Source organism: Hemitrygon akajei, chromosome 31, assembly GCF_048418815.1.
Source record: "Hemitrygon akajei chromosome 31, sHemAka1.3, whole genome shotgun sequence".
Lineage (NCBI taxonomy): Eukaryota > Metazoa > Chordata > Chondrichthyes > Myliobatiformes > Dasyatidae > Hemitrygon > Hemitrygon akajei.
Genome location: NC_133154.1, coordinates 28,602,929 through 28,630,462, shown reverse-complemented (window position 1 = coordinate 28,630,462; position 27,534 = coordinate 28,602,929). Strand labels below are relative to the sequence as shown.

The window sequence follows — 27,534 nt, the reverse complement described above, 5'->3', positions numbered from 1 at the left end:
ATGTATATAAAATTGACTTTTAGATTTCAAAAGTTGCTGCTCAATGAGAAAAGTCAGAAGCAGATCATACTGTGTTTAAAGTTCCACCCTTTCCATATATAGATCTTCACTATGTGTTACTGAGTAAACATTATCTATTTCTTTAATCCTGTTAGTAACCACTAAAAGTTCCACTTTAGTTTTCCTTCTTAGAGCTACTGAATAAGAGATTAACTGTCCCCTAAGAAAAGATTTCATCGCATCCCAAATGACCAAATTTGACATGCCCTCAGTTGTACTTAATTCAAAAAAATAGAGAAGTTTCCTCTTTAATAAAACTTACAAATGCCGAATCAGGCAGCAATGTAGCATTGAATCATCGCTGAGATGCATTCCGTATGTTGTCAGGGAATTTCAGCATTAAGTTTGAGTGCATGTTTCCACAACGTAATAGCGTCATGTGCACAGTCTGCAACAAAAGGCACCAGTCGTCTATCCAACAAAAAATAATAAATTCTTGAATATTTATGATGTACATTTGAAAAGAAAGAAAATCCTTATCTTTAGCATGAATAAAACTCCAAAGGTCAACCGGGCCACATTCTAGCAAAAAAGAATTAATACAGATTGCAGCCTTGTTAGGAAGCCACAGATTGTTTGTTGATCTATCAATCGAAGGATTAAGACACAGTTTAAGTCACCACCTACGATTAACTTATATTCATTTAAATTCGGCAACACAGAAAATAACTTCTCAGAAAATTCAGAGCTATCTATATTAGGTGCATACACACACACCAAAGCCATCTTTTGACCACATAACAGACCAGTAACAATTAAGTATCTTACAACTGAATCAGTGACAGTATTAAGATGTACAAAAGGGGATTTAAAATTAATAAAAATAGATACCCCCTAATTTTTGTTATTGATGAAGAGTGAAACTGAGAGCCCCTCAAAAATTTAAAAAGGCTGTTTTCATCCTCCCTACAGATATGGGTCTCTTGCACAAAAATAATATCAGCTTGAAGTGTTTTTAATTTCTTAAATATCTTTCTACGCTTAATAGGTCGGTTCAAGCCATTCAGGTTTGAAGAAATTATATTTATTTTATTAACATCCATAATGAGGCTTTAATTGAAGGTTTAATAAAATAAATTGGTGTGCAGGCATAAACCACACCCTCGGGGTAGAACAAATTATGGATTAGATCACAGAGGAAAAAAAAATAACATGATTGACAGGAAAACCTCTCAGGACTGCTCAGTCGAAAAAACCCAAACTAATAGCCCCAAACCCTCTCCCCAAAGCCAGAAAACATTCATAGGTGGACAGCATGCTAAACTATAATTCCTTAACCCGTTGTCTCCAATAGGCAGACTCTTTTTGAAAAAGTTGTACGCTAGCACCACTGATTAAATACACAACACATACATAAAGAAATAAACAAATTCCAAATACTTTGATATTATGTCTAACAGAGGTTAAAACATAGCTAAAAGCAGAAATCATACATTCATTTAATAAAAATTGATCATATATTCAAAAAAGATAGATCCAACCAAATAATATGATACGACTAGTGTTAAACTCTTATAATAAAGGAAATGAATAAAACAGCCAAAATGATGTCTGGGCAGACATAAAACACAGATTAAACTTTCAGCAATCCAGCTACAAACGACTCCAGCTGAAGGTTAAATGTTTAGATTGCATACATTGCTTGCGAGACAGGCTTAAATTCCTTTATAAAGTTACAAGCCTCTTCTGGGGAGTCAAATCGTTTTGGAGAAGCATTAAAGGTGGAAATGCTCAAACAAGCTGGATAACGCAAAGAGGGGCAACAGTTCTTCTTATAAAGTTGAGCCATCACTTCCCAATATTTAATTCTTTCTGCATAGACCTCTGGGGCAAAGTGTTCAACTACGTGAATCTCTACTCCATTATAAATTAGCTTCCCCTGCTTCCTAGCATCTCGAAGAATTGCTTCTTTAGTAGTAAAGTAATGCAAAAATCACCGGGCGGGGTTTCAATTCAACAGAAGGTTTCAGGCAGAGGATTCAGTGAGCTCTGTCTATCATCAGAGGTGTTTCAAGTATCTCACTAAAAAGTGAGTGTAGCATATTCATGAAAAACTTTAGTGGCTCACCAGTTACCATAGTTTCAGGCAAACCCAGTATACGTAAATTCATCCTATGACTTCTGATTTCCAGATCAGTCATTTTCTTCTTAATTCTTAGTATTTCCAAAGAAAGCTCAACAGTTTTCTTTTCCATAGTAGATATCCTTAATTCTTGTTCATTAATCACTTGATTCACAGTCTCCAGTTCTCTTCTGATTCTATTAGTGTCCTTTTTAATGGTCTGATATTGAAATTCCAGATTCTTCAAAGATTCCTGGACAGCAGAGACAGTTTTATCAAGCTTTTCATTAGCATTCGTCAGTCTATCAGTCTTGGTGTCCATCATTCAGATCTTGATATTAATACCTTGCATCAAAAAAAATATTCTTTCTGAAGTAGAGACTTCCTCTGGCTCCTTTGTTTGTTCAGGTTCGGAAACAATTTTGCCACGTTTTAATTCGATTCCAGTGCGGGTTCCAGCCATCGTGATTAAATCATAAAGCCAATAATAACAGTAATAAATCTTCAAAGTATAAACAAAACTAGCAGTGGGATGTAAGTTGTAAAAGGAAGGAGTAGTGCCAAAAAGGGTCTTACTCCATTGACTACCCAAGAGAGACTCCTCCAACAATTTAACCGAACTCTGCACTCTAAGTAGCAGTTCTTTGGGAATTTGTCTGTCCACCCTGAACATAGCTAAGGCATTGCGTATGGATATCTTCTTTGAATTGCGCCAAACCTTCCCCCCATAGGAACTCTAATAAAGCAGCGCATTCCAGGCATCTACCACACTCAGTAACAAACTCAACCCCCACATATCCTTTAAACCTATGCCCTCTCAACTTCAATGCATGCCCTATTTTTTTTAACCCTGTGGAACAGACCTATCTGTCAATTTTATATATGTCTCTCATAATCTTATAAAACTCTATCAGGTCTCCTCCTCCTCTCCAGAGAAAGCATCCCAAGATTATCCAGCCTTTATATGTTGAAATACAGATTCCCAAGAGTGAATCATGGGCCTTAATCTATTTCAGGTTTTCATAGGGAGTATAAACAAATTAATAAATCCTCAGTAACTATTTGGAGGCCGGGATACAATACATGGTATTGGGGATGTATACTATACATTAACAATTACTGTGATTTAATCAGTGTGTGATTCCCTTGCTCTGACCTTGTAGCTGTATCTCAGAAGGACAGTCAAGTGGCAACAAACAGAAGATGGAGAAACCCTTGCAGCTGGTTTATAATATAGATGGGAAGCTGAAGCTGAACCCCGAGGCACTGCTGGTCCTGGAATCCTTCGAGGATCCAATGATTGTCGTTGCTGTGGTTGGTGCTGCTCGCACAGGGAAGTCCTACCTCATGAATTGTCTTGCAGGAGACAAGAATGGTAAGAGCAGTGGCTGTAAACTTCCACCTCTAACCTTTCACCTCTGTTTACTGTCTCTGTTGCAGAAATTATCGAGACACCTGGAACACACAGAGCACAATTGCACTGTCAATTGTAGTGGGAGATGTACTGGGGACATCCATTGGTATCACTTTGGTGTTCCCATCGGTATTTTGGTCAATTGATCTGTAGATATCTAGGGAATTTAAACTGCATGTTTGCTTCATATCTCAGATGCACAGAACACACTAGTTTCATTAATGATGGCCGGAGTTACTTGCTGTAAAACCAACTATGTGTTAACCATTAATTGTCCATATTCACAAATTTGGCAACAAACCCATCTTATACTTCCCATGTTCACAACAGTTCCTCCCAAACCCTATCCGTCACTCACAAACTAGGGATAGGGTACTCACAACCTCCATGTCTTTGGGCTAAGAAAGGTGATAGATCTACTTGTGTCCTTGCAAAGTTTACCTCTCTGTCTCTCTCCCTCTGCAGGATTCTCAGTGGATTCAACTGTCCAGTCTCACACCAAAGGAATCTGGATGTGGTTTCGAACCCTCCCTCAGAGACCCAATGAGGCCCTCCTGTTGTTGGACACCGAGGGTCTGGGAGATCCTGAGAAGGTCAGTCCCTCCCTCACAACTATCCCCCTCCTCAGGACAGTGGTTTCATTACCAAATAAGTAACCCACAGACAAAGGAATGATCTGCAGACCAGAGTTCAAATCCCACCACAGGCAATGGGGATGTTTAAATTCTCTTTACAATCTAGATTTAAAGTAAAAATTTAAGAATTTGTTAACTAATCATCTAACATTTTATCACAGGGTCACACTGAGCTTCAGGGAGGAATTCTGCCATCTTTTTCATTGGAACTGCATGTGGTCCAAAACCATTACACACTCCAAGTTTCCTGTCCCATCCACGCAATTCCCATCCCCATCCTCCCAAATGAAAAGGATGGTAAGGTAGCATAAGTATACATTACGCCCCAGCACTGTATGGGTGAGCACTGGCTGAGTATCGATCTGTAAGACTTCCCTTGGCCATACACCTGCCACTGGTGGTATTGACAGGAAGGATGCTGTGGAGGGAAGCCTCACCCACCAACTTCTGTAAACACTGCACAATAAGTGTCCACAAATGGGATGGTTATCTATTAGACTGATCTCTGAGCAAGAGCGCTCACTAACTGGTTGTCGGTCCTATCTGCAGGGAGACACTGCCAATGATCATTCCATCTATTCACTGGCTATCCTTCTGAGCAGCATCTTCATTTACAATGGGAAAAATCAAATAGACCAGAAATCCCTGCAAGACCTACAGTATCCTTCACTGGTATCTCTTAGTCATTCTCTTCCAGGGTGATATTTCTACAGTGACCAGTGTCTCTCAGTGCTTCTCTCTTGGGAATATCTACGCAGTGACTGATGTCTTTCAATCCCACTCTCTTGGGGAGATATTGTACACCTAACCAGTTTATTTCAGTCCCTGTCTCTCTCAATGGGATATCTGTGCAGAGACTTGCATTTCTCTGTCCCTTTCTTTTGGTTTATACATATCTGTACACTGATCATTGTCTCTCAATCATAGAGTTATTGTATTATACAGTAAGGACGGCAACCCTTTGGCCATGCTTGTCCATTCCGACGGAAGTTGATTTCGAGCTGATCCCATTTTCCAGCACGTTTCCATATCCCTCTGAATTTTCATCATCTTCATAGCTGTCCACACACTTGGAAATCTGTCAAATTTACATGCCTCATCCACTTCCTCTGCTGGCTGGTTCAATATAATTATCACCCTTTATGTATAAAAAATTGATATCTCAGTTTCTTATTAATCATTTCACTCTAACCATAATATATCCTATAGTTTTCATTTCCCTAACCTTGTAAGCAAAGACTACTGACTCTAGCAATGTCCTTCATGATTTTGTTACTACAGCTGTGAGATCTCCCCTCAATCTTCTATGCTCCAAAGAATAAAGGACAAACTGTCTAACCTCTCAGTTCCATGACTCCTGGCAACATCTTTCAAAATGTTTTTTTTTTTACTCTCTTTCTGGTTTTATCACATCTTTGCTATAACTGCATGACTGGAACTGTACACAGTACTCCAAGTGTGACCACTCTAATTCTTTGTACAAATGTAGTGTAACCATGCACTTCAGACTTAGTGCACTTACTGTTGAAGGCCAGCATGCTAAAAATTTTATTCACATGCTCGTTCTCTCCACTTGTGACTCCCCTTTAATGGAACCTTGTTCCTATAGTCCAAGGTCCTTCTGTTGCGCAAAAGTATCTAGATCCCGTATATTCAATGTAAAAGTCCTACAATGATGAGTCCTTCTGAAATGTAATTCTACATATTATCTGAATTTGACATTCTTGAGCCCAAGATCTCGCTGTACTTGCTGGTACTCCTCTTCAATGTCCACTGTGACAGTGAAATCATGCTTGAGAACTGCCCATCTCCAGCTGTTCCACAAATACATTTCCATCTTCGTCTTTCAGGGGACCATTCACACCATGTTACTCTTCTTTCATTAATATATTTGTTAAGTCACTTAGAATTCTCCTTAATTTTCTTAGCTAAAGCCACCTCATGCTCCCTTCTGCCCTCCAAATTTCCACCCTGAGTTTACTCTGGCATCCTCTATATGCATTCAATGATTCACTTGATCCCAGCTGCCTGTTTCTGAATCAAGACATCTCCTCTTGTTATGAGCAGATTTACAATAATCCTTGACATCCAAGGTTCTCAAACACCAGCAGCTTTGCCGTTTACTTATCAAGTCCCTCGCTCTGGGGTAAACACCTCCACAATGACAGGTGTCTCTTAGACACACTCTCTCTGAGAGGGAGATCTGTACACTGACCAGTGTTTCTCAGTACATCTTTTAAGGGGAAATCTGTACTCTGACTGGTGCAACTTCTCTCTGACTGTCTCTCTCAAGGGGAGATCTGTACACTAATCAATGTCTGTCAGTAACTCTGTCTAAGGGACAGATCTGTACAGTGACTGACATTCTTCAGTATTTTCCTGCCAGCCCTTCATTCCTTTATCCTTGATGTTGCTCCCAGTTTTGTGGCTGAACTGTCGAAGCGGATCGAGATGAAGTCCCAGTCCGATGGCTGTGACAGTTGGAACTTTCTCCGTTTCTTCCCTGAATTTGTCTGGGTGATCCGTGATCTCACACTGGATCTCGAAATCAATGGAAAACCTGTGACTCCGAATGAGTACCTGGAGTTCAGTCTGAAATTGAAGAACAGTGAGTATGTGGTAGTGCCAGTCTCTGAGGAAACATTGAAACATAGAAAATTTATAGCGCAATACAGGCCCTTCGGCCCACAATGTTGTGCCAAACATGTTCCGACCTTAGAAATTACTAGCCTTACCTATAGCCCTCTATTTTACTAAGCTTCATGTACCTATCTAAAAGTCTCTTAAAAGACCCTATCATATCTGCCTCCACCACCGTTTGCTGGCAGCCCATTCCACACACTCACCACTCTGAGTAAAAAAACTTACCCCTGACATCCCCTCTGTACCTACACCCCAGCATCTTAAACCTGTGTCTTCTTGTGGCAACCATTTCAGCCCTGGGAAAAAGCCTCTGACTATCCACACGATCAATGACTCTCATCAACTTATACACCTCTATCAGGTCATCTCTCATCCTCTGTCGCTACAAGGAGAAAAGGCCGAGTTCACTCAACCTATTGTCATAAGGCATGCTCTCCAATCCAGGCAACATCCTTGTAAATATCCTTTACACCCTTTCTATGGCTTCCACATCTTTCCTGTAGTTAGGCGCCCAGAACTGAGCACAGTGGTCCAAGTGGAATCTGACCAGGTTGCTATATAGCTGCAACATTACCTCTCGGCTCCTAAATTCAATTCCACAATTGATGAAGGCCAATACAGCGTACACCTTCTTAACCACAGTGTCAACCTGCACAGCTGCTTTGAGCATCCTATGGACTCGGACCCCAAGATCCCTCTGATCCTCCACACTGCCAAGAGTCTTACCATTAATACAATATTCTGCCATCATATTTGACGTACCAAAATGAACCTCTTCACACTTATCTGGGTTGAACTCCACCTGCCACTTCTCAGCCCAGTTTTGCATCCTATGTAATGTCCCACTGTAACCTCTGACAGCCATCCACACTATCCACAACACCTCTAACCTTTGTGTCATCAGCATACTTACTAACCCATCCCTCCACTTCCTCATCCAGGTCATTTATAAAAATTACGAAGAGTAAGGGTCCCAGAACAGAACCCTGAGGCACTCCACTGGTGACTGACCTCCATGCAGAATATAACTCATCTACAACCATTCTTTGCCTTCTGTGGGCAAGCCGGGTCTGGATCCACAAAGCAATGTCTCCTTGGATCTTATGCCTCCTTACTTTTTCAATAAGCCTTGCAAAGGGTACCTTATCAAATGCCTTGCTGAAATACATATACACTACATCTACTGCTCTTCCTTCATTAATTGTTTAGTCACATTCTCAAAAAAATCAATCAGTCTCGTAAGGAATTACTTGCCCTCGACAAAGCCATGTTGAATACTCCTAATCATATTATACCTCTCCAAATGTTCATAAATCCTGCCTCTCAGCATCTTCTCCATCAACTTACCAACCACTGAGTTAAGACTCACTGGTCTATACTTCCCTGGGCTATCTCTACTCCCTTTCTTGAATAAAGGAACAACATCTGCAACCCTCCAATCCTCTGCAACCTCCACCGACCCTATTGATGTTGCAAAGATCATTGCCAGAGGCTCAGCAATCTCCTCCCTTGCCTCCCACAGTAACCTGGAGTACATCTTATCCGGTCCCCATGACTTATCCAACTTGATGCTTTCCTTTCTTTTCAAATTTATTATTATTATTATTATTATCATCATCATCATCCAAAATACAAGAGTACATCAAAGTAAGTAACACCTACAATGTCTCAAAAGAGAAAAAAATATTAAGGATTGAAAAATATGGTGACAAAAAAAAGTAAAGAAAACCCTACTAAAGCAAGAAAAAGGTGAAGAAAAAAAAAGATCCATTAGGTGTTCAACCCCGGAACCATGAGTCATACAAAAAGCTTCTAAAGATAAACATCAAACCACCAGCAAAAAAAAATTATACCAAAATTTACAATTAGATCATAAAGAATATCTATCAATTAACTCAAATGGTAATATCGAGCAAATGAACCCCATCTTTTCTCAAAATCAAACATAGGTTCGAAGGTTCGACTTCTAATTTTCTCCAAACTAAGACATAGCATCACTTGACAGAACCATTATGACAGAGTGAGAGCCAACGTATCCTTCCACTTCAACAAAATGATCCTCCTAGCTATTAATGTAACAAACGCAATAACATGGTCAGACAAAGAAATACCACGAATATTTAGAGGTATTATTCCAAAGAGCACAGTTAATTTGTTAGGTTGTAAATTAATTCTAAGTGCTTTAGAAATTGTAGGAAAAACTGGCTTCCAAAACTGTTCCAATATAGAAGACCAAATCATGTGTGTCAGTGTAGATGTCGCAGTTTTACATCTATCACAATAACCATCAACATTAGGGAAGATTTTAGACAATCCCTCCTCTGTCAAATAATAGAGGGGGAGGGGGAGGGCAAGATGTAACAGCAACAGCTGCGGCAGGCAGACCTTTTATTCCTTTCTTAATCCGTCATGTCGTTGTGGCCATTCAGTTATGACCCCTCTGTCATTCAGCTAGACCTTTCCTCTGTGGCGGACTCATCACTCTGGCATGAGTGGACACACACACAAGTCCCCACCGGCCCTGCTGCAACATTGAGTTTTACTGACCGATCTCCTGGTTCGGTCTCCGAAGCCCCCAACTTTCCTGTGGGTTCCAACACTCAACTAGTGTCCAATGGTGTGTCTCCTGGTGTGTCTGAAGGGTGTCTCCCCAGACCTGTCTTTTATCCCTACTCAGCTATCCATCAACTCTGAATGACTGTGTCCATCAAATCAGGCCACTCCTGCTGTCTCCTGAGGAATGTTAACAAGCAAAATAGTAAAAGGTAAATAATCCTTGTAGAAGTCATAATATAGTATATCAACAGTTTATCTCCCCTCTCTTATCTGTAGCAGATGTTCTTGCATGTTTTCCATCTCTCTCTCTCACGAGCAGCATAGCAACAGTAATGGTTCATGGTTCTCAGGGAGGGGGGGGATGGGTAACTCTGCATCCCATTGTCTATCAGATCTGTTCATCACTCATAACACTCCAAATCCATTGAATAAATTTAGCAAGGCAGGAATAGATTCCTCAATATTAGATATGTAAACCAATAAATCGTCAGCATAAAGAAAAATCTTATGAATGGTATCATGCACAAGAATCCCATGAAAATCTTTAGCTTCATGAAGGGCAATAGCAAGGGTTTCTAACTTGCAATGAACTTAATGGACAACCCTGTCTTGTTCCCCATGAAAGCTAAAAAAAAAGGATCTACAATTATTAGTAACAACAGTAGCAATAGGAGTTTTATTTATCATTCTAATCCAATTATTAAAATTAACACCAAGGCCAAATTTCTCTAACAGATTAAATAAGTATTTCCATTCGACTCGATCAAACGCTTTTTCAGCATCCAAAGAGATGACGCATTGTGGAGTTTCAAAAGAAGATGAATATATAATATTAAATAATCTCCAAACATTTGAAAAGGAATAACGACCTTTATAAATCCTGTTTGATGTTTAAAAATAATTTTACCCAAATGATTCTCCAACCAATTGGCCATTATCTTTTACAGGATCTTAGCATCAACATCAATAATAAAATAGGTAGAGCACAATCAGTAGGATCTTTATCCTTTTTAGGAATAAAGAAATAGAAGCCTCATAAAAAGTAGTGGGTAGATCACCTTTCACAATAGAGTCCTTAAACATTTCCAACATATACGGAGAAAGCAATTTTCCAGATTTTTTTTATATAATTCTACAGTATAGTCATCAAGTCCAGGAGCCTTACCAGATTGCATTGAAAAAATAGCTTTATAAATTTCATCTTCAGTAATTTGTGTATCAAGAGATTTTTGATCCTCAACAGAAATTTGAGGAAAAACAATTTTTCATAAAAAAGCATTCATTTTAGAAAAATCCACTGGAAATTGAGATTTATAAATTTCAGTATAAAAATCTTGAAAATTCTTATTAATTTCTTCATATTCCCAATCCAGGGTGCCATCTTTCCTACGGATTTTCAAAATTTGCCTTTTAGCTCTGGCCATTTTTAATTGAGATGCAAGTATTTTGTTATTTTTATATCCAAACACATAAAATTGACTTTTTAGCTTAAGCAAGTCACCTTCAATAGGATGAGTTATTAATATATTATATTGTGATTGAAGTTCCACCCCTTTGTTTAAATAAGTCAATATTAGGGGAAATCGCACAAATATTTAAATCTTTAATTTGTTTTGAAATTTTATCTAATTCTACTTCAGTCTGTTTTTTAAGTTTAGCTGAATAAGAAATGATCTGACCACATAAAATGCATTAAATGTATCCCATATAATTAATTTAAGCATACCTCCTATGTAATTAAAAAGAAAACATTCTTTTATCTGGGTTTCAATAAAATTAACAAAGTCAGAATTTTACAATAATGTTTGGGATAGGCGCCAAGGTGGGCGGGCAACAATGACATAATCGAATTTGAAAGACAAACTCCAAGGCATATGATCAGATATAGCAATAGCATCATATTCACAATTCTTAACGCTAGGCAAGAGGCGAAGTTTGACTATAATATAATCGATCCTCGAATATTTTCTATAAACATATGAGTAAAAAGAATATTTTCTGAAATCAGGGTGTAAATATCTCCATAGTTCAGGCAATCCAAAATCGGTCAAAAAGGAATTAATAAATGACGCAAGTAATTTGCAAGTCGCTGATTGGTTGAGCTCTTGTCAATCAAGGGATTTAAACAACAATTAAAATCCCCACCCATTATCAATATATATTCATTTAAATCAGGCAATAGAGCAAATACATTTAAAAAAGAAAAACAAGGATCATCTAAGTTAGGACCATACAAATTGACCAAAACAACATTTCTATTACAAATTACTCCTTTACCAATTAAAAATCTACCATTAAAACTTGACTTAATAGCTTCTTGAAGGAACAAAATATTGGATTTAATAAAAATAGACACCCCTTTAGTTTTACTTTGAGAGGTAAAGTGAAATTGCAAACCATTCCACAATCCAAAAAATCTGTCTTTATCTCCCGCATCTCTATATGCATCTCTTGGGCAAAAATTATATTAGGCTGAAATCGATTAATGATTTTAAAAGTCTTTTTTCATTTGATAGGATGGTTCCAACCACGTACATTCCAATTTATTACATTTATCTGTTTAAATACCATACTATAATTTTATTCTTCTTTATACATGCGCAGAACACATACTAAGACGGGATAATCAGAAATGGCAGCAATGAAGAATACAACCTCTTAAGAAACACGCATGGTCTGGAACCACTCAATGGGAAAAAACCCCTAACTCTAACACCACCTCTCTCCAACTCCCCCCTCCCCTCCACAGCTCAGAAAAAAGCAAGCACCCTATGATAGAAAACGAAGCCTAGACTGCTCTGTCTGTCAAAGAAAATTTTATAAGGTTCTCTACCCCGGCCTCTAGTTAAAAAAAAAGAGATGAAATCCACTAACCTTCTAAGAGAGATGAAAAAGTCTCAAAAGTGAGAAGTGCAGCAAAACTATTCGTATATTCCTTCGGTGAGACCTAGCTTCCAGGTCTATAGTCTTATTTTGATATCTTTCCAAACAAGTTGTAGTTTCAAGCAATTTTTGCATAGTTGCCTTCAATTCTTCTTCATGTGCAATAACTTGAGTTTCCAGATCTTTAAGTTTTCTCAGAAATGACAATTCATAACTATTCTTTTCCAGTTGATCTTTAATTGAGTTCAGTGTTCGAACCATATCTTCAGCCCACAACAGCATTTCATCAGATTTTTTCCTTTTGCATCTTTCCTTTTCCGTTGCCTTTATCGCTAGGTTCAGACAAGTTCTTCCCATTCCTCAAAGACATATTGTTCCCCTTCAAAAATCAGCAACTAAAAGCTTTAAATTCAAAGGTTAAACTGGGAAGGGTGGAGGAAAAAAGATAGGAGCAGCACAGAAACTGCTGTTACTCCATTCACAGACAGGCGTAGTCTCCAACTTGATGCTTTCCAAAAGCTCCAGCACACCCTCTTTCTTAATATCTATGCACTCAAGCTTTTCAGTCTGCTGCAAGTTATCACTACAATCACCAAGATCCTTTTCCATACTAAATACTGAAGTATTCATTAAGTACCTCTGCTATTTCCTCCGGTTCCATACACACTTTTCCACTGTCACACTTGATAAGTCCTATTCTTTCATGTCTTATACTCTCGCTCTTTACATACTTGTAGAATGACTGAGGGTTTTCCTTAATTCTGCCCGCCAATGCCTCATGGCACCTTCTGTCTCTCCTAATTTCCTTCTTAAGCTCCTTCCTATCAGCCTTATAATCTTCTAGATCTCTAACATTACCATGCTCTCTGAACCTTTTGTAAGCTTTCCTTTTCTTCTTGACTAGATTTATTATGTAAACCTTTGTACACCATGGTTCCTGTACCATACCATAAATTCCGTCTCATTGGAACGTACTTATGCAGAACTCCAGACAAATATCCCCTGAATATTTGCCACATTCCTTCCGTACATTTCCCTAAGAACACCTGTTTCCAATTTAAGCCTCCAAATTCCTGCCCGATAGCCTCATAATTCCCCTTACTCCAATTTAACGCTTTTCTAACTTGTCTGTTCCTATCTCTCTCCAATGCTACTGTAAAGGAGATAGAATTATGATCACTATCTCCAAAATGGTCTCCCACTGTGAGATCTGACATCTGACCAGGTTCATTTCCCAATACTAAATCAAGTACAGGCTCTCCTCTTGTAGGATTATTTACATATTGTGTCAAGAAACCTTCCTGAACACACCAAACAAACTCCATCCCATCTAGACCCCTTGCTCTAGTGAGATGCCAATCAATATTTGGTAAATTAAAATCTCCCATCACGAGAACTCTGTTATGATTACACCTTTCCAGGATCTGTTTCCCTATGTGCACCTCAATATCCCTGTTACTATTGGGCGGCCAATGAAAACACCTAATAAAGATATTGACCCTTTCCTGTTCCTAACTTCCACCCACAGAGACTGCATAGACAATCCTTCTATGGCGTCGACCTTTTCAGCAGCCGTGACACTATCTCTGATCAACAGTGCCATGCCTTAATTTGAAATTTTTCCTTAATTTCAAAGGAAATCCAAGTTTCTTTCCTGCATCCACAAAATCGCCTGACTGACCCCCCCCTAACTATAGAATCCCCTATCACTACTGCCTTACTCTTCCTTTCCCTACCCTTCTGAGCCACGGGGTCAGACTCTGTGCCAGAGGCACGGCCAGTGTTGCTTCCTCCAGGTAGGCTGTCTCCTCCAACAGTACTCAAACAGGAGTACTTATTGTCAAGGGGTACAGCCACAGGGGTATTCTCTAGTACCTGACTCTTTCCCTTCCTTCTCCTGAATGTAACCCACTTGGCTGTCTCCCAGGCCCCGGTGTGACCACCTGCCTATAACTCCTCTCTATCACCTCCTCGCTCTCCCTGACCAGGCGAAGGCCATTGAACTGCATCTCCAGTTCCCTAACTCGGTCCCCTAGGAGCTGCAGCTCGAGATACCTGGTGCAGATATGGCTGTCCAAGAGGCTGGAAGACTCCAGGACCGCCCACTTCTGACACCGAGCACAGAAAACTGGCTTCACACATACATCCTCCTTTCCACAATTACACAGTTAAACCTACCTCGCCTCGTCCCATTACCACTTAAGCCCATTGAGCCAAAGCCCTCTCACTCTGCTGTCCGAGGGGATAGGGTGAACTTGTAAAGGGGCCAGATAAGGGAAGGAGCAGGGTTGAATTCAATGTTTGAGGGGGTTACCTTTGAGAATCTGTGCATACACACTCCAGGGTCTCCCGATCTTTTCACAACTATCATTCCCTACTTACTCTGTATTCCACTACCCTGTTCACATTCATATTACCACACAATTCCTTGCAATAACCTGATGGAAACGTACAGTATCCTCTGCTTTCATGGCATAATGCACCACTCCCACCCAGCTGACAACTCCTTCCCATCAGAGTTTCATCTGTTTGGCAGGGTGCCACTCTGCCACACACACATCTCTCAATTAATATGACCCTCAACTGCCCTGCATGACACCAATGCCACATCTTTCTCCTCCATGACAAGTCACCCAGCTCCCAACAGCAATGCACTTGATGCCTTCCCACACATCATGTCCCTCACGATCATATCTTACAAACTGCATCCCGTCTTTTTCCTTCCTGTCCTTCCGCTATTCCTCCCCACAGCCATGTGGGTAACAGTCACCATGTTGGGAATAGGAGAACAGACTCAGTAAGGGTGATTCCTGCCTAATTCCTGGTTCTTTTTTTACAGGTGAAATCAGTGAGCAGGACAAGAAATATAATGAACTCCGCAAGTGTATCCGCAATCTTTTTCCCTCACGTTGCTGCTTTGCACTTCCCTTTCCCACACACCCGAATAAAGTCAACCAGCTCCAGAAAATGAAGGACACGATTCTGGATAGTGATTTCATCAAGGAGCAGAATGCCTTCATCAGTTACATCCATGGCCATAAGAAAGTCAAGAGAGTTCTTGGGGGTCAGCTGGTCACAGGCAGGAGTGAGTAATTGGGCAAAATCTCACCGCCTTTCTTCAGTATAACACACTAACCTGGCATGAGAAAATCTGCTGTTTCTGGAACTCCAAAGCAACACATACAAAAATGTTGGAGAAGCTCAGCAGGCCAGGCAACATGTATGGAAGGAGTAAACAGTCGACGTTTCATGCCAAGATCTTAATCAAGACTGGAAAAGAAGGAGATAAATCAGAATGAGAATATGGGGGGGTGGGGGAGAGGAATAAGTACAAGGTATCAGGTGATAGGTGCAACTGGGAGAGGGAGAGGTGGTGAAGAAAGGAGCTGGGAAGTTGATTGGTGAAAGAGATAAAGGGCTGGAGAAGGGGGAATTTGATAGTAGAAGACAGAAGAGAATGGAAGAAGGTAAAGGAGGAGGAGCACCAGAGGGAGGTGTTGGGCAGGTAAGAAGACAAGGGAATGGTGAAGAAGATGACGTTGGTAAGTGATCGGATGTTTATGCCAATAGGCTAAGGACCTTCACTCTGTCCACCACAAAATGCAGTATTTCCTGGTGGCCATCCATTTCTATTCTATTTTCCAATGCCATTCCAACATATCAGTTCATGGCTTTGTCTACTCCCACGATGAGGCCACATTCAGGTTGGATGAGCAACACCTTATGTTCTGTCTGGGTAGCCTGCAACCTGATGGCATGAACATGGATTGGATGTGTGTACTACAGGCGTGAATGGAAAGCAGGTTGAATCCAGTTGGAGCAATACAAACAAAGCAAGATTTCCAGCAACTACAGGTTTTCTCTTGTTTATGATTTGATTATTACCCTGCGAAGTCTCTTCAGGGTTGTCTACTCTGAAGAAGTTTAAACCTTCCCTTTGATGGGAGTTTAGTGAAACCCTCTCTCACTGTCCCCTTCTGTGATCCCTGCTGCTCTCCAACACTTTGACCATGTGCTTACCCAGACGTGCTCACCTTGTATTTCTCTCTCCTCCCCCCACTCTTTAAATCTACTCCGCAGCTTCTTCTCTAAGACCTGCCAAAGTGCTTCGGCCCAAAATGTCAAATGTACTCTTTTCCATAGATGCTGCCTGGCCTGCTACATTCCTCCAGCATTGCTCAAGTTTCAGCATCTGCAGATTTTCTCTTGTTTGTGGTGGGATCCAGTTGGAATTGTGTATACTGGAATTGAATGCAAAGGAGTAGAGACCATTGTAATCGTGTTAAATGGAAGTGAAAGAGAAGGGGTTGGGATGCCGTTGGAAGTGTGCAAAATGGAAAGAATAGAAACAGGCTGAGATCCCATTGGAAGCGAATACAATGAACATTTATGAGAAGAAGTTGGGATCTCATTGGAAGTGAATACAATGGAAATGAATTTGAATAAGTAGAAATCCCATTGAGAATACAGATGATGGGAATGAGTGGGATGGTGTGCGACACCAGCATGAGTGTTTAGGGTAGAAATGAATGGGAAGAGGTAAAGCCCACTGCTAATGAATGGGATTATGTGTGTACTCTTTGGGAATATCAACTGTGGGAGCATGGACTGTGGGATTGAATGGGAAAGGGGTGGAGTCCCATTGAGAGTCTGAATGATGGGAGAGAATTGGAGGGGGTGTGATCCCATTGAAAATGAATGAGAATGTGTTGGTTACATTGGGATATGGATAGTGGGAATTGAAAGTGTGATCAGATCCCTAGGCACTGACCTCCAGAAACATTCCACACAGGATTTGCTGAATTGGTCAAGATGTACGTGGGCATGATGGCGGATGGGGTCCTACCGTGTGTGGAGAGCAGTATTGCCAAATTAATGGAGGTGGAAAACCAATCAGCAGTAGATGAAGCCCTGAAATTCTATGATAATGAAATGAAAAAATTCTCAGAATCGGACAATTTTACTATGAGCAATCTTGAAGAGTATTACACTAAGAAGAAGGGAGAGGCATTCAATATCTTCCACAAAAGATGTATGAACAACAACAGTGGCAAACACATCAAACAGCTGGAGGTGAGCTTCTAATGTTCAGTGATTACCAACTCTCTCATCTCTGAACTCCAGTCCTTGGACCCAACCCATACAGACATAGAGTGAGAGACAGAGAGCATAGGTATCATCCTGAAAGTGAGGGACTGAGAAACACTGGATAGTGCAGATCACTCCCTGAGTTAGAGTGGCAGAGACACTCTTGTTTGTATACAGATCACTCCTTGTCAGTGTACAGATCTCTCCCTGAGAGAGAGCAAATCGAAGATACAATCAGTATACAGACCGCTCCGTGAAACAGAACGACTCAGAGATATAGTTAGTGTATAAATCTCTCACTGAGAGACACTGGTCAGTGTAAAATACTTGGCCTCCTGGGTTATTGTACTTCTTTTCCTCACTACCAGGAGACGATGAGTTCCACTTACAAGTCTCTCATGGCCAAGATCAAGGAAAAGTCACAAGACCAATGTAAAGCACATCTTGAAAAAGAAATGGCATCAGTTAAGGAAAACCTGACATCTAAGCATTACCTGAGACCTGGCGGTTTCCAGGAGCTGAAGACAGATCTTGAAAAGGCTATCAAGGAGTACGAAGAAAGGACTAAGAACGAGATGGAGGTAGGGTCAATATTTTACAGCAAGACATTTACTTTTCAATTCTCATAGCTTTTCTTTCCTCTGCCTTACATGGATTCAGAAAACTCCCACATCTGCCTCCTTCCATTCACCTAACAAAAGTGTATTTGATTTCCACTCTCTAACATCTGGAATGGGATTAACTGGGTAGATTGAGTCTGTGATTGGAAAACCAGTTATGGTGGGTTATGGGAGGAATTTCAATGGGTAGGATTTATTAATGATGGAGTTAGTGTCTTTAGGGCTGTGGGAGGAGATTCAATGAGATGAGAGTCAGTAATGGAGCAAAGTACTCATGGACTTGAGAATTATCTTTCAACATTGGTTTTCAAAGCCTTCCAAAAGATCCCTTAAAAAAATTTAACTGTGCTTCAATGGAGAGTTCAAAAAAACAATCCTGCATTGAGGGAAAAATGTTGGTCTCGTATCTCTGTTGATCAAGCTACCTGTTTATCTAAGTCAGATTTGCGTTTCACGATCATCTTTCATAGACTAACCATCCAGTACATTTGCTGATTCTGTGTTTTCCCAAAGACATGTCTAGTCTAGTCCCAGCCTGTCCTACCTTCTGTAGTGAGATAATCTGTCCTTCCATGTATCAGTCCAGGAACCCATCTCTGAACTGCGTCCAGTGTGTAGTGTTAAAGGAGACCTATGCTGTCCATATTCTAGATGTAATCTCACCAAAACCTGATATAGCTGTAGTATTGCTCTTCTATTTTTGTTACACACTCGACCTCTCCCTTTTTCTTGCAAACATTTAGCAAATCTTGCACTAGGGCACCTAAATCCCTCTACATCTCAGAACTTCACAAATTCTCCTATTTGGATAATATGCTTCTATTATCTTTCTGCCATAATGGATATTTTGCATTATCCCACATTGTGCTCAATTTGCTTGATCCTTGTCCATTCACAGAAAATATTTCCCTACTGTGCATCATCTCTGTGTGTCATTCATGCAACTTACCCTTGCGTCATTTAGGGGAAAAACTCTGCCTTCATCCAGGCCACAATATAAATTGCACATAGTTTTCAGCTGTGGTTTTACCAGTTTCCTGTAGATTGGTAAGAGGAATTCCCTAATTGTGTATCAATCCCCAGCACTAGATGTTGGATGGCGAGAGTGATCTCTGATCTCTTGTGGACTGGTGTGATGGGAAAGAGTTGGACGTGAATGATTGTATCTTCTCTTCTCTGTAGGGATGTGCTGTCCTTGCACGTTTCCTGGAAGACGAAAGACCTCGTCTGGACCATGTACAGGAAATGGACTGCCGGCTGATGGAGGAACAAAAGCATGCCTCTGGTGAGAAAATGAACAAAATGCTCAAAATACGCATCTGTAGATTTAAACTTAACTCTCCAAGTCAGAAAACTGAAAATGTAAGACATTTTTGCTGGGTATTCACCTTAGTGTTCATCAGAAACAAAGTGAGATCAGGGAGAGGTGTGTTTATCTTCTTGGACATGTTCATATGAAGAAGAGGTTGGTGTTGGGTCTCTCGAAGAACATAAATGGGAGGCCAGAGTGTGGTGCCGAAGAGGAGGAGGTAGATTTGAGACAGGAGTAAGGGCCATCATTGAGGAGTGGGTAATCCTTGTCAAAGAGATCTAGGTGCAGAAACAACACAAGAGCTTGACATATCATGTAACTGCAACTTGAGCATAAATACAAACTCATTAACCCTTTATTGTGCATTGGTCATTTATGTTTGAAATGTATATACAGTATACACAATAACAAATTCACATCATATGTCGGTGACAATAAACCTGATTCTGAATTCTGAACTCTTTGAGGTGTAAGCAGCGGAAGAGAAGGAAATGCCCTGGCTGAGATCAGAATGCTCCGCTTCAGAGAGAGGAAGATCAGACAGCCTATTGAAGACATGGCAGGAGGTGGAGTTAGGGTCAGAAGTGGGTAGAGGGTCAGAAGGATTGTAGGAAGTTGGGAGGCAAATGAACAGAGGGCTCAGAGGGTTGAAGGGGTTGTGGGATACTGGGAAGTATAGGATATCAGGAGTGAGTGGGGAAAGATTGTAGAAGACTAGAGGCAGTAGGACCCAGTGGTAACATGAAATAATAATGTTACAGTGGCAGAGGCAGTAATATCTGATGCATGACAGAATAGATTGGCAGGTGTGATGGGGAAGGCAATCTTGAGAAGGACTTCATAGAATGCAACTGTGATATCTTTCTAAAACAGTGTGTTACCGAACCTACAAGGAAATGTACTATCTTTTTCTCGTCCTGGGTAATGAGGGAGGGTACCAATCTTGAGGTCAGAAGTCATCTTGGAAAGGATAATCAGAGTAAAATTGAATTTCTCATAGAAATGGAGGGTGCAATAGTTTTATCCAAAACCCTGTGTATTATCTCAAAACAAGGGAGAATACAATGGGATGACAGAGTATTTGGATAGTGTAGATTAGAAACACAGGCTGCATGGTGGATCAGTGGCTGCAGGAATGGGACCCCAGCATTTACCCAGATTGTGGCTGTAGGTGATGGGAATGGATAAAAGCTGTGGGACACCACCCCCTCTGATGGGGCAGAGTAAGAGTGCTCCAGTGGTTGGGGGACCTCCCAGTGTTGCTGGGACAACAAACTGATAATGAGGAGGACGCAGATCATAAAGGTTGTGTTTTATGTTCAGATCCCAGGGTAGGCCAAGTGCTGTCCATTTCTTAATGAGGAATAATTTCCCTGGATTTGTTTACCAGGGTTCAGAGACTGTACAAAGGGTTGCATTATAAATCAACAGCAACAGAGAGGAATTTGAGTGAGTTTTTTTTATAAAACAAAAGACATTTATTAAACTCTGCTCAAAAATATTGGAAAGTAAACATACGACTAATTTAACCGTAAGTTATCAGATATGCGGCTATATCTAACAAATAGTCGTACTTAGATCATTCGAGTTCTCATTCAAACACTGTCTTACAGTGATAAATTCAAAAGTCCCAATAACTTATACAGTCATTAAAAGAAAGACGTTTCCCAAAACAGCTACTCTTTTGAATTAATGACGATTCTGCCGATCACAACCGAGAGATGCCTTGCTGGAGGAAATCGCGAAGAAGACAAAGTGTTTTAAAGTAACTGACCTTAGGAGGGTGGTCACTGCGCAAATCCCTACCTTGCAGGGGCTTAACTTAAACATACATGCCAAAATTCCAGTGCAAAGACTTAGAAGGACAAACACTCCCAAGATGATGAAAGAAATTAACTTTACCCAAACCCCTGGGATTAGACCAAGCTGGTAATATCTTCACTCTTCGATACTAGACTGTAAGGGACAAAAACAAACGGGCAACAACTAAACTGGTGGTGACTTGCGAAACAGCCTACCGGCAACCACAAAGTTGCACAGTAAAATAAAAATCAGAACTTCATCACATTGGCGGGCTTTTCTTTTAATACCATGCCATCACGTGACATCACATCACCCTGCTATCATGAGACAATTACATTATGCCCATCACAAGATGATGACATAATGCTCAGAAGATAATTACATCACCCTCATGGGATATGTAACAGTTGTGATGAGGAGACTTGATCCTGTCTACCTGAGGACATGGCTGGACTTCCAGAGCCAGGAACAATGAGGCCATCCTTCAATCTGATACCTGATGTGGAAAGGGTCCCTCCCATGTGGTCACCAACAGGCCCAGATTCCACTGACATGTCTAAGGATTCCTCCACCACTGATCATGGGGTTAGGATTGTGTTGGAGATGGAACAAGCTTTTGGGGCTGGGAGACCCACTGCAAAGAGAGGAATGCATGTGTCAGCTATGAGTGGTGTCTGGCTGGTCGGGACAGGTACTTGTGGTATTTGGGGGTGTTGGTTTCTATTGACAGTGAGAAGATGAACTGCCATGTGACCTGTACGATGATTTCTCTCATCCTAGTTCCTGCAAAAAGTGACCACTGACTACTGACTTGTAGGCTTAGAAATGGCACAGCTCATGAAGGTGTGTCTGTACCATTCTCCAATACACCTGGTGCTGTGCTCAGACCACCACCTATTGTGGGCAGAGCTCATTCCATTACACATGTGGGCAGGGTCCACGTACTGGCAGTTTAAAAACTAGCACTAATAAGTTAGAGGACAGCCCATTTCCAAGATTTGCCCTGACTTGTGAGAGATGTGGTGGGGAACACGGGAGTTTCCCCTCCCTAAAGGTCATGGACAAAGCTCACATTTCTCTCTTCTGTCAGGAGTATATTTGGGGGCTGACACAAGGAGCGAAGGAGAGATGAGAAGGAGGACAAAGATGAGAACTTAAATATGGTGTTGTTGATTGCATATATATTTATAAAGAATAATCTGAGAAATATCTAAAATATTACTTTCTGGAAAAAAGAAACAGGTTAAACAGGGATGTCCTCCTTTAAAGAATGGGAGTTCCCACCATCCAATATTGATGCTGGCCTCATTCTTATCTCTTCCATTTGCCAAACATCTACACTTACCCAATCTTCCCACAGCCTTAACAGTGATCAATTCCTCTTGTCCTTACCTCCCACCCCATGATACACAAGCACATCATCCTCCACAACTCCCATCATCTTCAAAGGGGTCGTACCACTAAGTATCTTTATCTCCTATACTCTGCTTTCTGTGGGGATTGCTCTTATTCCTACATCCCCACCCCCTCCCAAATAATCACCCTCCTGGCACTTATCCCTGCAAGCAGCCTAAGTGTTCACCTGCCCATACGCCTCCTCCATCATCTCTATTCAGGCCCCAATCAGCCCCTCCAGGTGAGACACTTCGCCTGCAAATCTGCTGGGGTTGTCTATTGTCACCGTTGTTCCCAATGCAGCCTCCTCTACATTGAAGAGTCCCATTGTAAACTGGGGGACCATTTTGTCAAGCACCTCCTCACCATCTGCCACAAGCAGGACTTAACGGTAGCCAAAAATTTTAATTCCGATTCCCATTCCGACATGTTGGTCCATGCCCTCCTCTTGTGTAAAGAAAAGACCACCCATAGAGTGGAGGAAGAACACCTTATATTCTGTCTTAGAATCCTCTCATCTGATGGCATGAGTATCAATTTCTCCTTCTGGTAAACAAATTCCCATCAGTCCTTCCTCTATTCCCCACTCTGACCTTTTACTCCTTCTCACCTGCCTATTACTACCCTGAGTTCCCTCCTCCTTCCCCTTCTCCTATAGTCGGCTCTCCTCTCCTATCAGATTGCTTCCTCTCCAGCCCTTAACCTTTGTCACCGACCTGGATTCACCTATTACCTTCCAGCTAGTATCTATCCTCTCACCCTACCTTTTTATTCTGGCATCTTCCCCCTTCCTCCTCAGTCCTGAAATAGGAACACAGGTGAAATGTTGACTGTCTATTCATTTCCATAGATGCTGCCTAACCTGCTGAGTTCCTCCAGCATTTTGTGTGTTGTCTTAGGCTGAACAGTGAATGAATCTCCCTCTCAATGTCCTGTCACACGCATCTTGAGAAATGAACCCTTCACAACTCTCTGCATGGACTAACCAATTCATCCTCTTCTACTTTTGTCAGCTTTGGAAGGGGAGCTCTCAAGGCTGAAACAGGAGATGGAGAAGCTGGAACAGAAGAGGAAGGCATATGAGGAATGCAGGAATAACGAGATCATGGAGCAGATCAGGAAAAAGTTTGAGGAGGGTAAAACGTACAATGTGGAAGAGCTGAAAGAAGCCATGGAGCATATGAGGAGTGAGAAGGAGAAATACAAAGGTGAGGGCAGGATGGAGGATGCACAAAGGGCTCAGCAGAGGTATGAGTACCTGAAGAAGAAATATACAGAGACAACAGAATGGAGTTTCTCGAAATTCATAATAGAGAATGCTACTGTGTTTCTGGATGCGTTTCCACTCCTGAAAGGCTTGTATCAATTGTTTCGTCATCATTAGACCTTAGGGCCATAAGAAATGGGAGGAGAATTAGGCTATTTGGCCCATTGATTTTGCTCCACCACTTCATCATGGCTGATCATTTTTTTCCTCTCAGGCCCATTCTCCTGGCTTCTCCCCATATCCCCTTATGTCCAGACAAATCAACCTCTGCCTTAAATGTACATACAGTTTTGGCTCCACAGTAGCCTGCGGCAATGAATTCCATCGACTCACCATTTGTTTGGTTGAAGAAACTCCTCCTCATCTTCATTCTAAAAGGATGCACATCTGTTTCAATGCTGGTTCCTCTTGACTTAGACTCTCCCACCGTTAAGAACATCCTGTCCACATCCACTCTATCAAGGCTGAATAGATTTCAATGAGGTCACCCCTCATTCTTCTTAAATCCAGTGAATACAGGCTCAGAGCCATCAAATGCTCTTCATATGACAAGCTGATCAAACATGGAATCATTTTTGTGAACTTCCTTTAAATCCTGTCCAGTTTCAGTATATCACTTCTAAGATAAGGGGCCTAAAACTGCTCACAATACTCCAAGTGAGGCCTCACCAGTGCTTTATAAAGCCTCAACATTACATCCTTGCCTTTATATTCTAGTCCTCTTGAAACGAATGCTGACATCACCCTTGCCTTCCTCACCACAGACTCAACCTGCAAATTAACCTTTCAGGAATCCTGTACAAGCACTGCCAAGTCCTTTTGTGCCTCAGTTAGTTGTATTTTCTCTCATTTAGAAACTAGACAATCCTTTCATTTCTTCTACTAAAGTGGAAGCAATACACTTCCCCGCACTATATTCCATCTGCCACTTCTTTGCCAATTCTCCTAATCTGTCTAAGTTCTTCTGTAGCCTCTCTACGAACTCAACATTAGCTGCCCCTCCACCACTGCTCGTATCATCTGCGAATGTTGCAACAAAGCCATCAATTCTATCATGCAAATCACATAATGTTAAAAGAATTTGTCCCAACATAGATCCTGGTTGAACACCACTAAGTACTGGCAACCAACCAGAAAAGGTTCCCTTTATTTCCACTCTTTCCCTACAGCCAATCAGCTACTGCTGTATTCATGCTAGAATCTTTCCTGTACTACCATGGGCTCATAGATTGTTCTGCAGCCTCATGTGTGCCACCTTGTCAAAGGCCTTCTGAAAATCCAAAGAAATGACATCAACCAATTCTTCTTTGTCTATACTTAGCAAGAAAGTAGTATAAAAATGATGTATACGTTTAGAAATGTGTCCACAACACCTCTCCTGTGACATCCCTAACAGCTTCTAAGCCCCATCACCTGCCGCGTGCCCTGCCCCAGTCTGATCAATGAACTGGATCCCACCCCACACATTCTACATCCAATCCCCAGCCTGATATTGAGTTGCACACGCTGGAATGTTTAAAGCATAGTTGGGAATTTCACCTCAGGCTCTGTATGGATTCCATCTGGTGAATCTCAGAACCCTAGAGATGTGAATGAGATCATTTCCCTATGACTTAGTGTAATAGGTCCTACTCACTAAATCCCCTCCCACAGCCCACAGACACTCTCCCCCATCACCAACATTCCCCACCCATCAAATCCCTTACCACGGTCCATGGACACTCACTCCTTCACTCACTATCCCCACCCACAGCCCACTGGCACACTCCCACCATCCATTTAACACACTCCCACAGCTCATGGACACCCTGTTCAATTACCAACCTCTCCCCCACCCCCACCTCACACACTATATCTCCTCCTGGACATTCTCTCCCACCAAGTAGGGTCATGGGCATTTCTTCAGCAGTTGTTGGACTCCGGAATTATCGCTGCCAAAATATATCCTGAGGTCCATTTTCTGCATTCCCGCATCGAGGTTCCAGACTTTTAGTTTTTGGTAGCTAATTATAGAGGGACATTAATCTTCTCATATACCTGTCCACACTGTACCACAATTATCTAAATTATTGGTTCTTTTATAAGCGGGTCTGTTTATCCTTGGACAAATCATCAAATTCTCCCTGGCACAGAGTGCCAGCTCCCATATCCTCTTTATCTACAGGTTCAATGAGCAGTCAGCTCTATTCAATACTGACCCTGTGTTGATAATGTGGCCTTCCTCCACTCTGCTCTGTGTTCTGTGGATCTCTCTCTCACCAGCAGAGTTCCCTCTCAGAGCCTGATGGGGAATGTCATCTCCCTCTGGCTATTACATTCCCACCATCAATCCATGATCAGTGTAATTACTGGATCACATTAATTATCCAAGCAATAAATCTGACCACCAGCAATGAACAATTGGAAGCTGAAATGCGAGAACAAATGTACATTCAGCAGAGATACGCGAGACTGCAAGTGTTGGAATCTGGAACAACAAACGTGGAGACGGAGGAATCTTCAGTGGGTCGAGCAGCATCTGTTGGTGGGGGTGGGGATGAAGGAATTGTTGACATTGGGTCAAAATCATATATTAGAACTGATAGATGTCTCCTTAGCACAAGGACTTGATCCAAAATGAGACAATTCCTTTCCTACCACAAATACTGCTTGATCCACAGAATTCCTCCAGCAGGTTATTGCTTTATATAAGTTGAGTGAATAGTTTTAGCTAATAGATTCGTTAAGTAACATAGATGCTACATTTAACCACAATGTAACTGTTCTTTATAAACACATAAGCAATCTTTCCAATTAGTCAAACCAATATAAGAATCAAGATATATACAGTATGTGTGGACGAACTTAGATAATGGATCCTCATCCCACCATATAAAAGTTTTGATTTAAATACCAGCTGTTTGTATATGCTGGTAAATTTGTGAAACTTCAATAAAGATCTTGTGTGAAGCATAAAGTGGTTGTCTATTGCATTTAGGGCATTCCAGGAGTAGAAAAATATGATGGCCATATCTTTGTAGGCAAGAATAGAGATTATTAATTCAAAGGCTCATTGATTATCAAAGTATGTATGAAGTATGGAACTCTGAGATTCTTATTCTCCAGATAACCATGAAACAAACCAAAATGTATGATGCATACTCTTCCCGACACTACATTCCACCTGCCATTACGTTGCCCATTTCTCTCACCTAAGTCTTTCTGCAAACTCCCTGCTTCCTCATTTCAACTGGCTCTCCACCTTTCTTTGTAGCATCTGCAAACCTGGCCACAAAACCATCAATTCTGTCATCCAAATTATTGAAGTACAACTTGAAAAGAAGCAGGCCTTACATCAATCCCTGCAGAACACCACTAGTCATCAGATCATTACTAATATCTCCACAATCTCTTCAGCTACCTCTTTCAGAACACTGGGGCTTCGTCCACCTGGTCCAGTTGACTGATGCACCTTTTAGCTTCTCAAGCAACTTCTCTTTAGTAATAGCAATGACACTTATTTCTGTCCCCTGACACTCTCAAATTTCTGCAACAGTGAAGACTGACACAAAGTAATTTGCATTTTTCTCCGTCATTTCTTTGACCCCCATTATTACATCGTCAGTGTCATTTTCCAGTCATTTAACGGCGTACTTGCCGTTAACCAAGTTTTCATTAGGCCATAAGATATAGGAACAGAGTAGGTTATTCGGCCAATCGAGTCTGTTCCGCCATTTAATCAGGGGCTGATCCAATTCTTCCAGTCATCCCCACTCCCCTGCTTTTATCCCATACCATTTGATGCCCTGGCTAATCA

General features: G+C 41.2%; 1 protein-coding gene across 1 annotated transcript in view; it reads left to right on the top strand.

Annotated features, from left to right (window-relative positions):
• LOC140719081 (guanylate-binding protein 1-like) overlaps window positions 1-26,694 on the top strand; it is a 33,824-nt gene extending 7,130 nt beyond the window's left edge. Inside the window, exons 2-10 of the mRNA XM_073033457.1 lie at window positions 3,286-3,497; window positions 4,002-4,129; window positions 4,721-4,830; window positions 6,592-6,779; window positions 15,093-15,338; window positions 17,046-17,326; window positions 17,710-17,922; window positions 19,144-19,246; window positions 23,485-26,694. Coding sequence (XP_072889558.1) covers window positions 3,326-3,497; window positions 4,002-4,129; window positions 4,721-4,830; window positions 6,592-6,779; window positions 15,093-15,338; window positions 17,046-17,326; window positions 17,710-17,922; window positions 19,144-19,246; window positions 23,485-23,855 — 1,812 coding nt within the window. The 5' untranslated portion in view covers window positions 3,286-3,325 and the 3' untranslated portion in view covers window positions 23,856-26,694. The remainder of the gene's footprint in view (window positions 1-3,285; window positions 3,498-4,001; window positions 4,130-4,720; window positions 4,831-6,591; window positions 6,780-15,092; window positions 15,339-17,045; window positions 17,327-17,709; window positions 17,923-19,143; window positions 19,247-23,484) is intronic.
• Window positions 26,695-27,534: the final 840 nt, after the last annotated feature.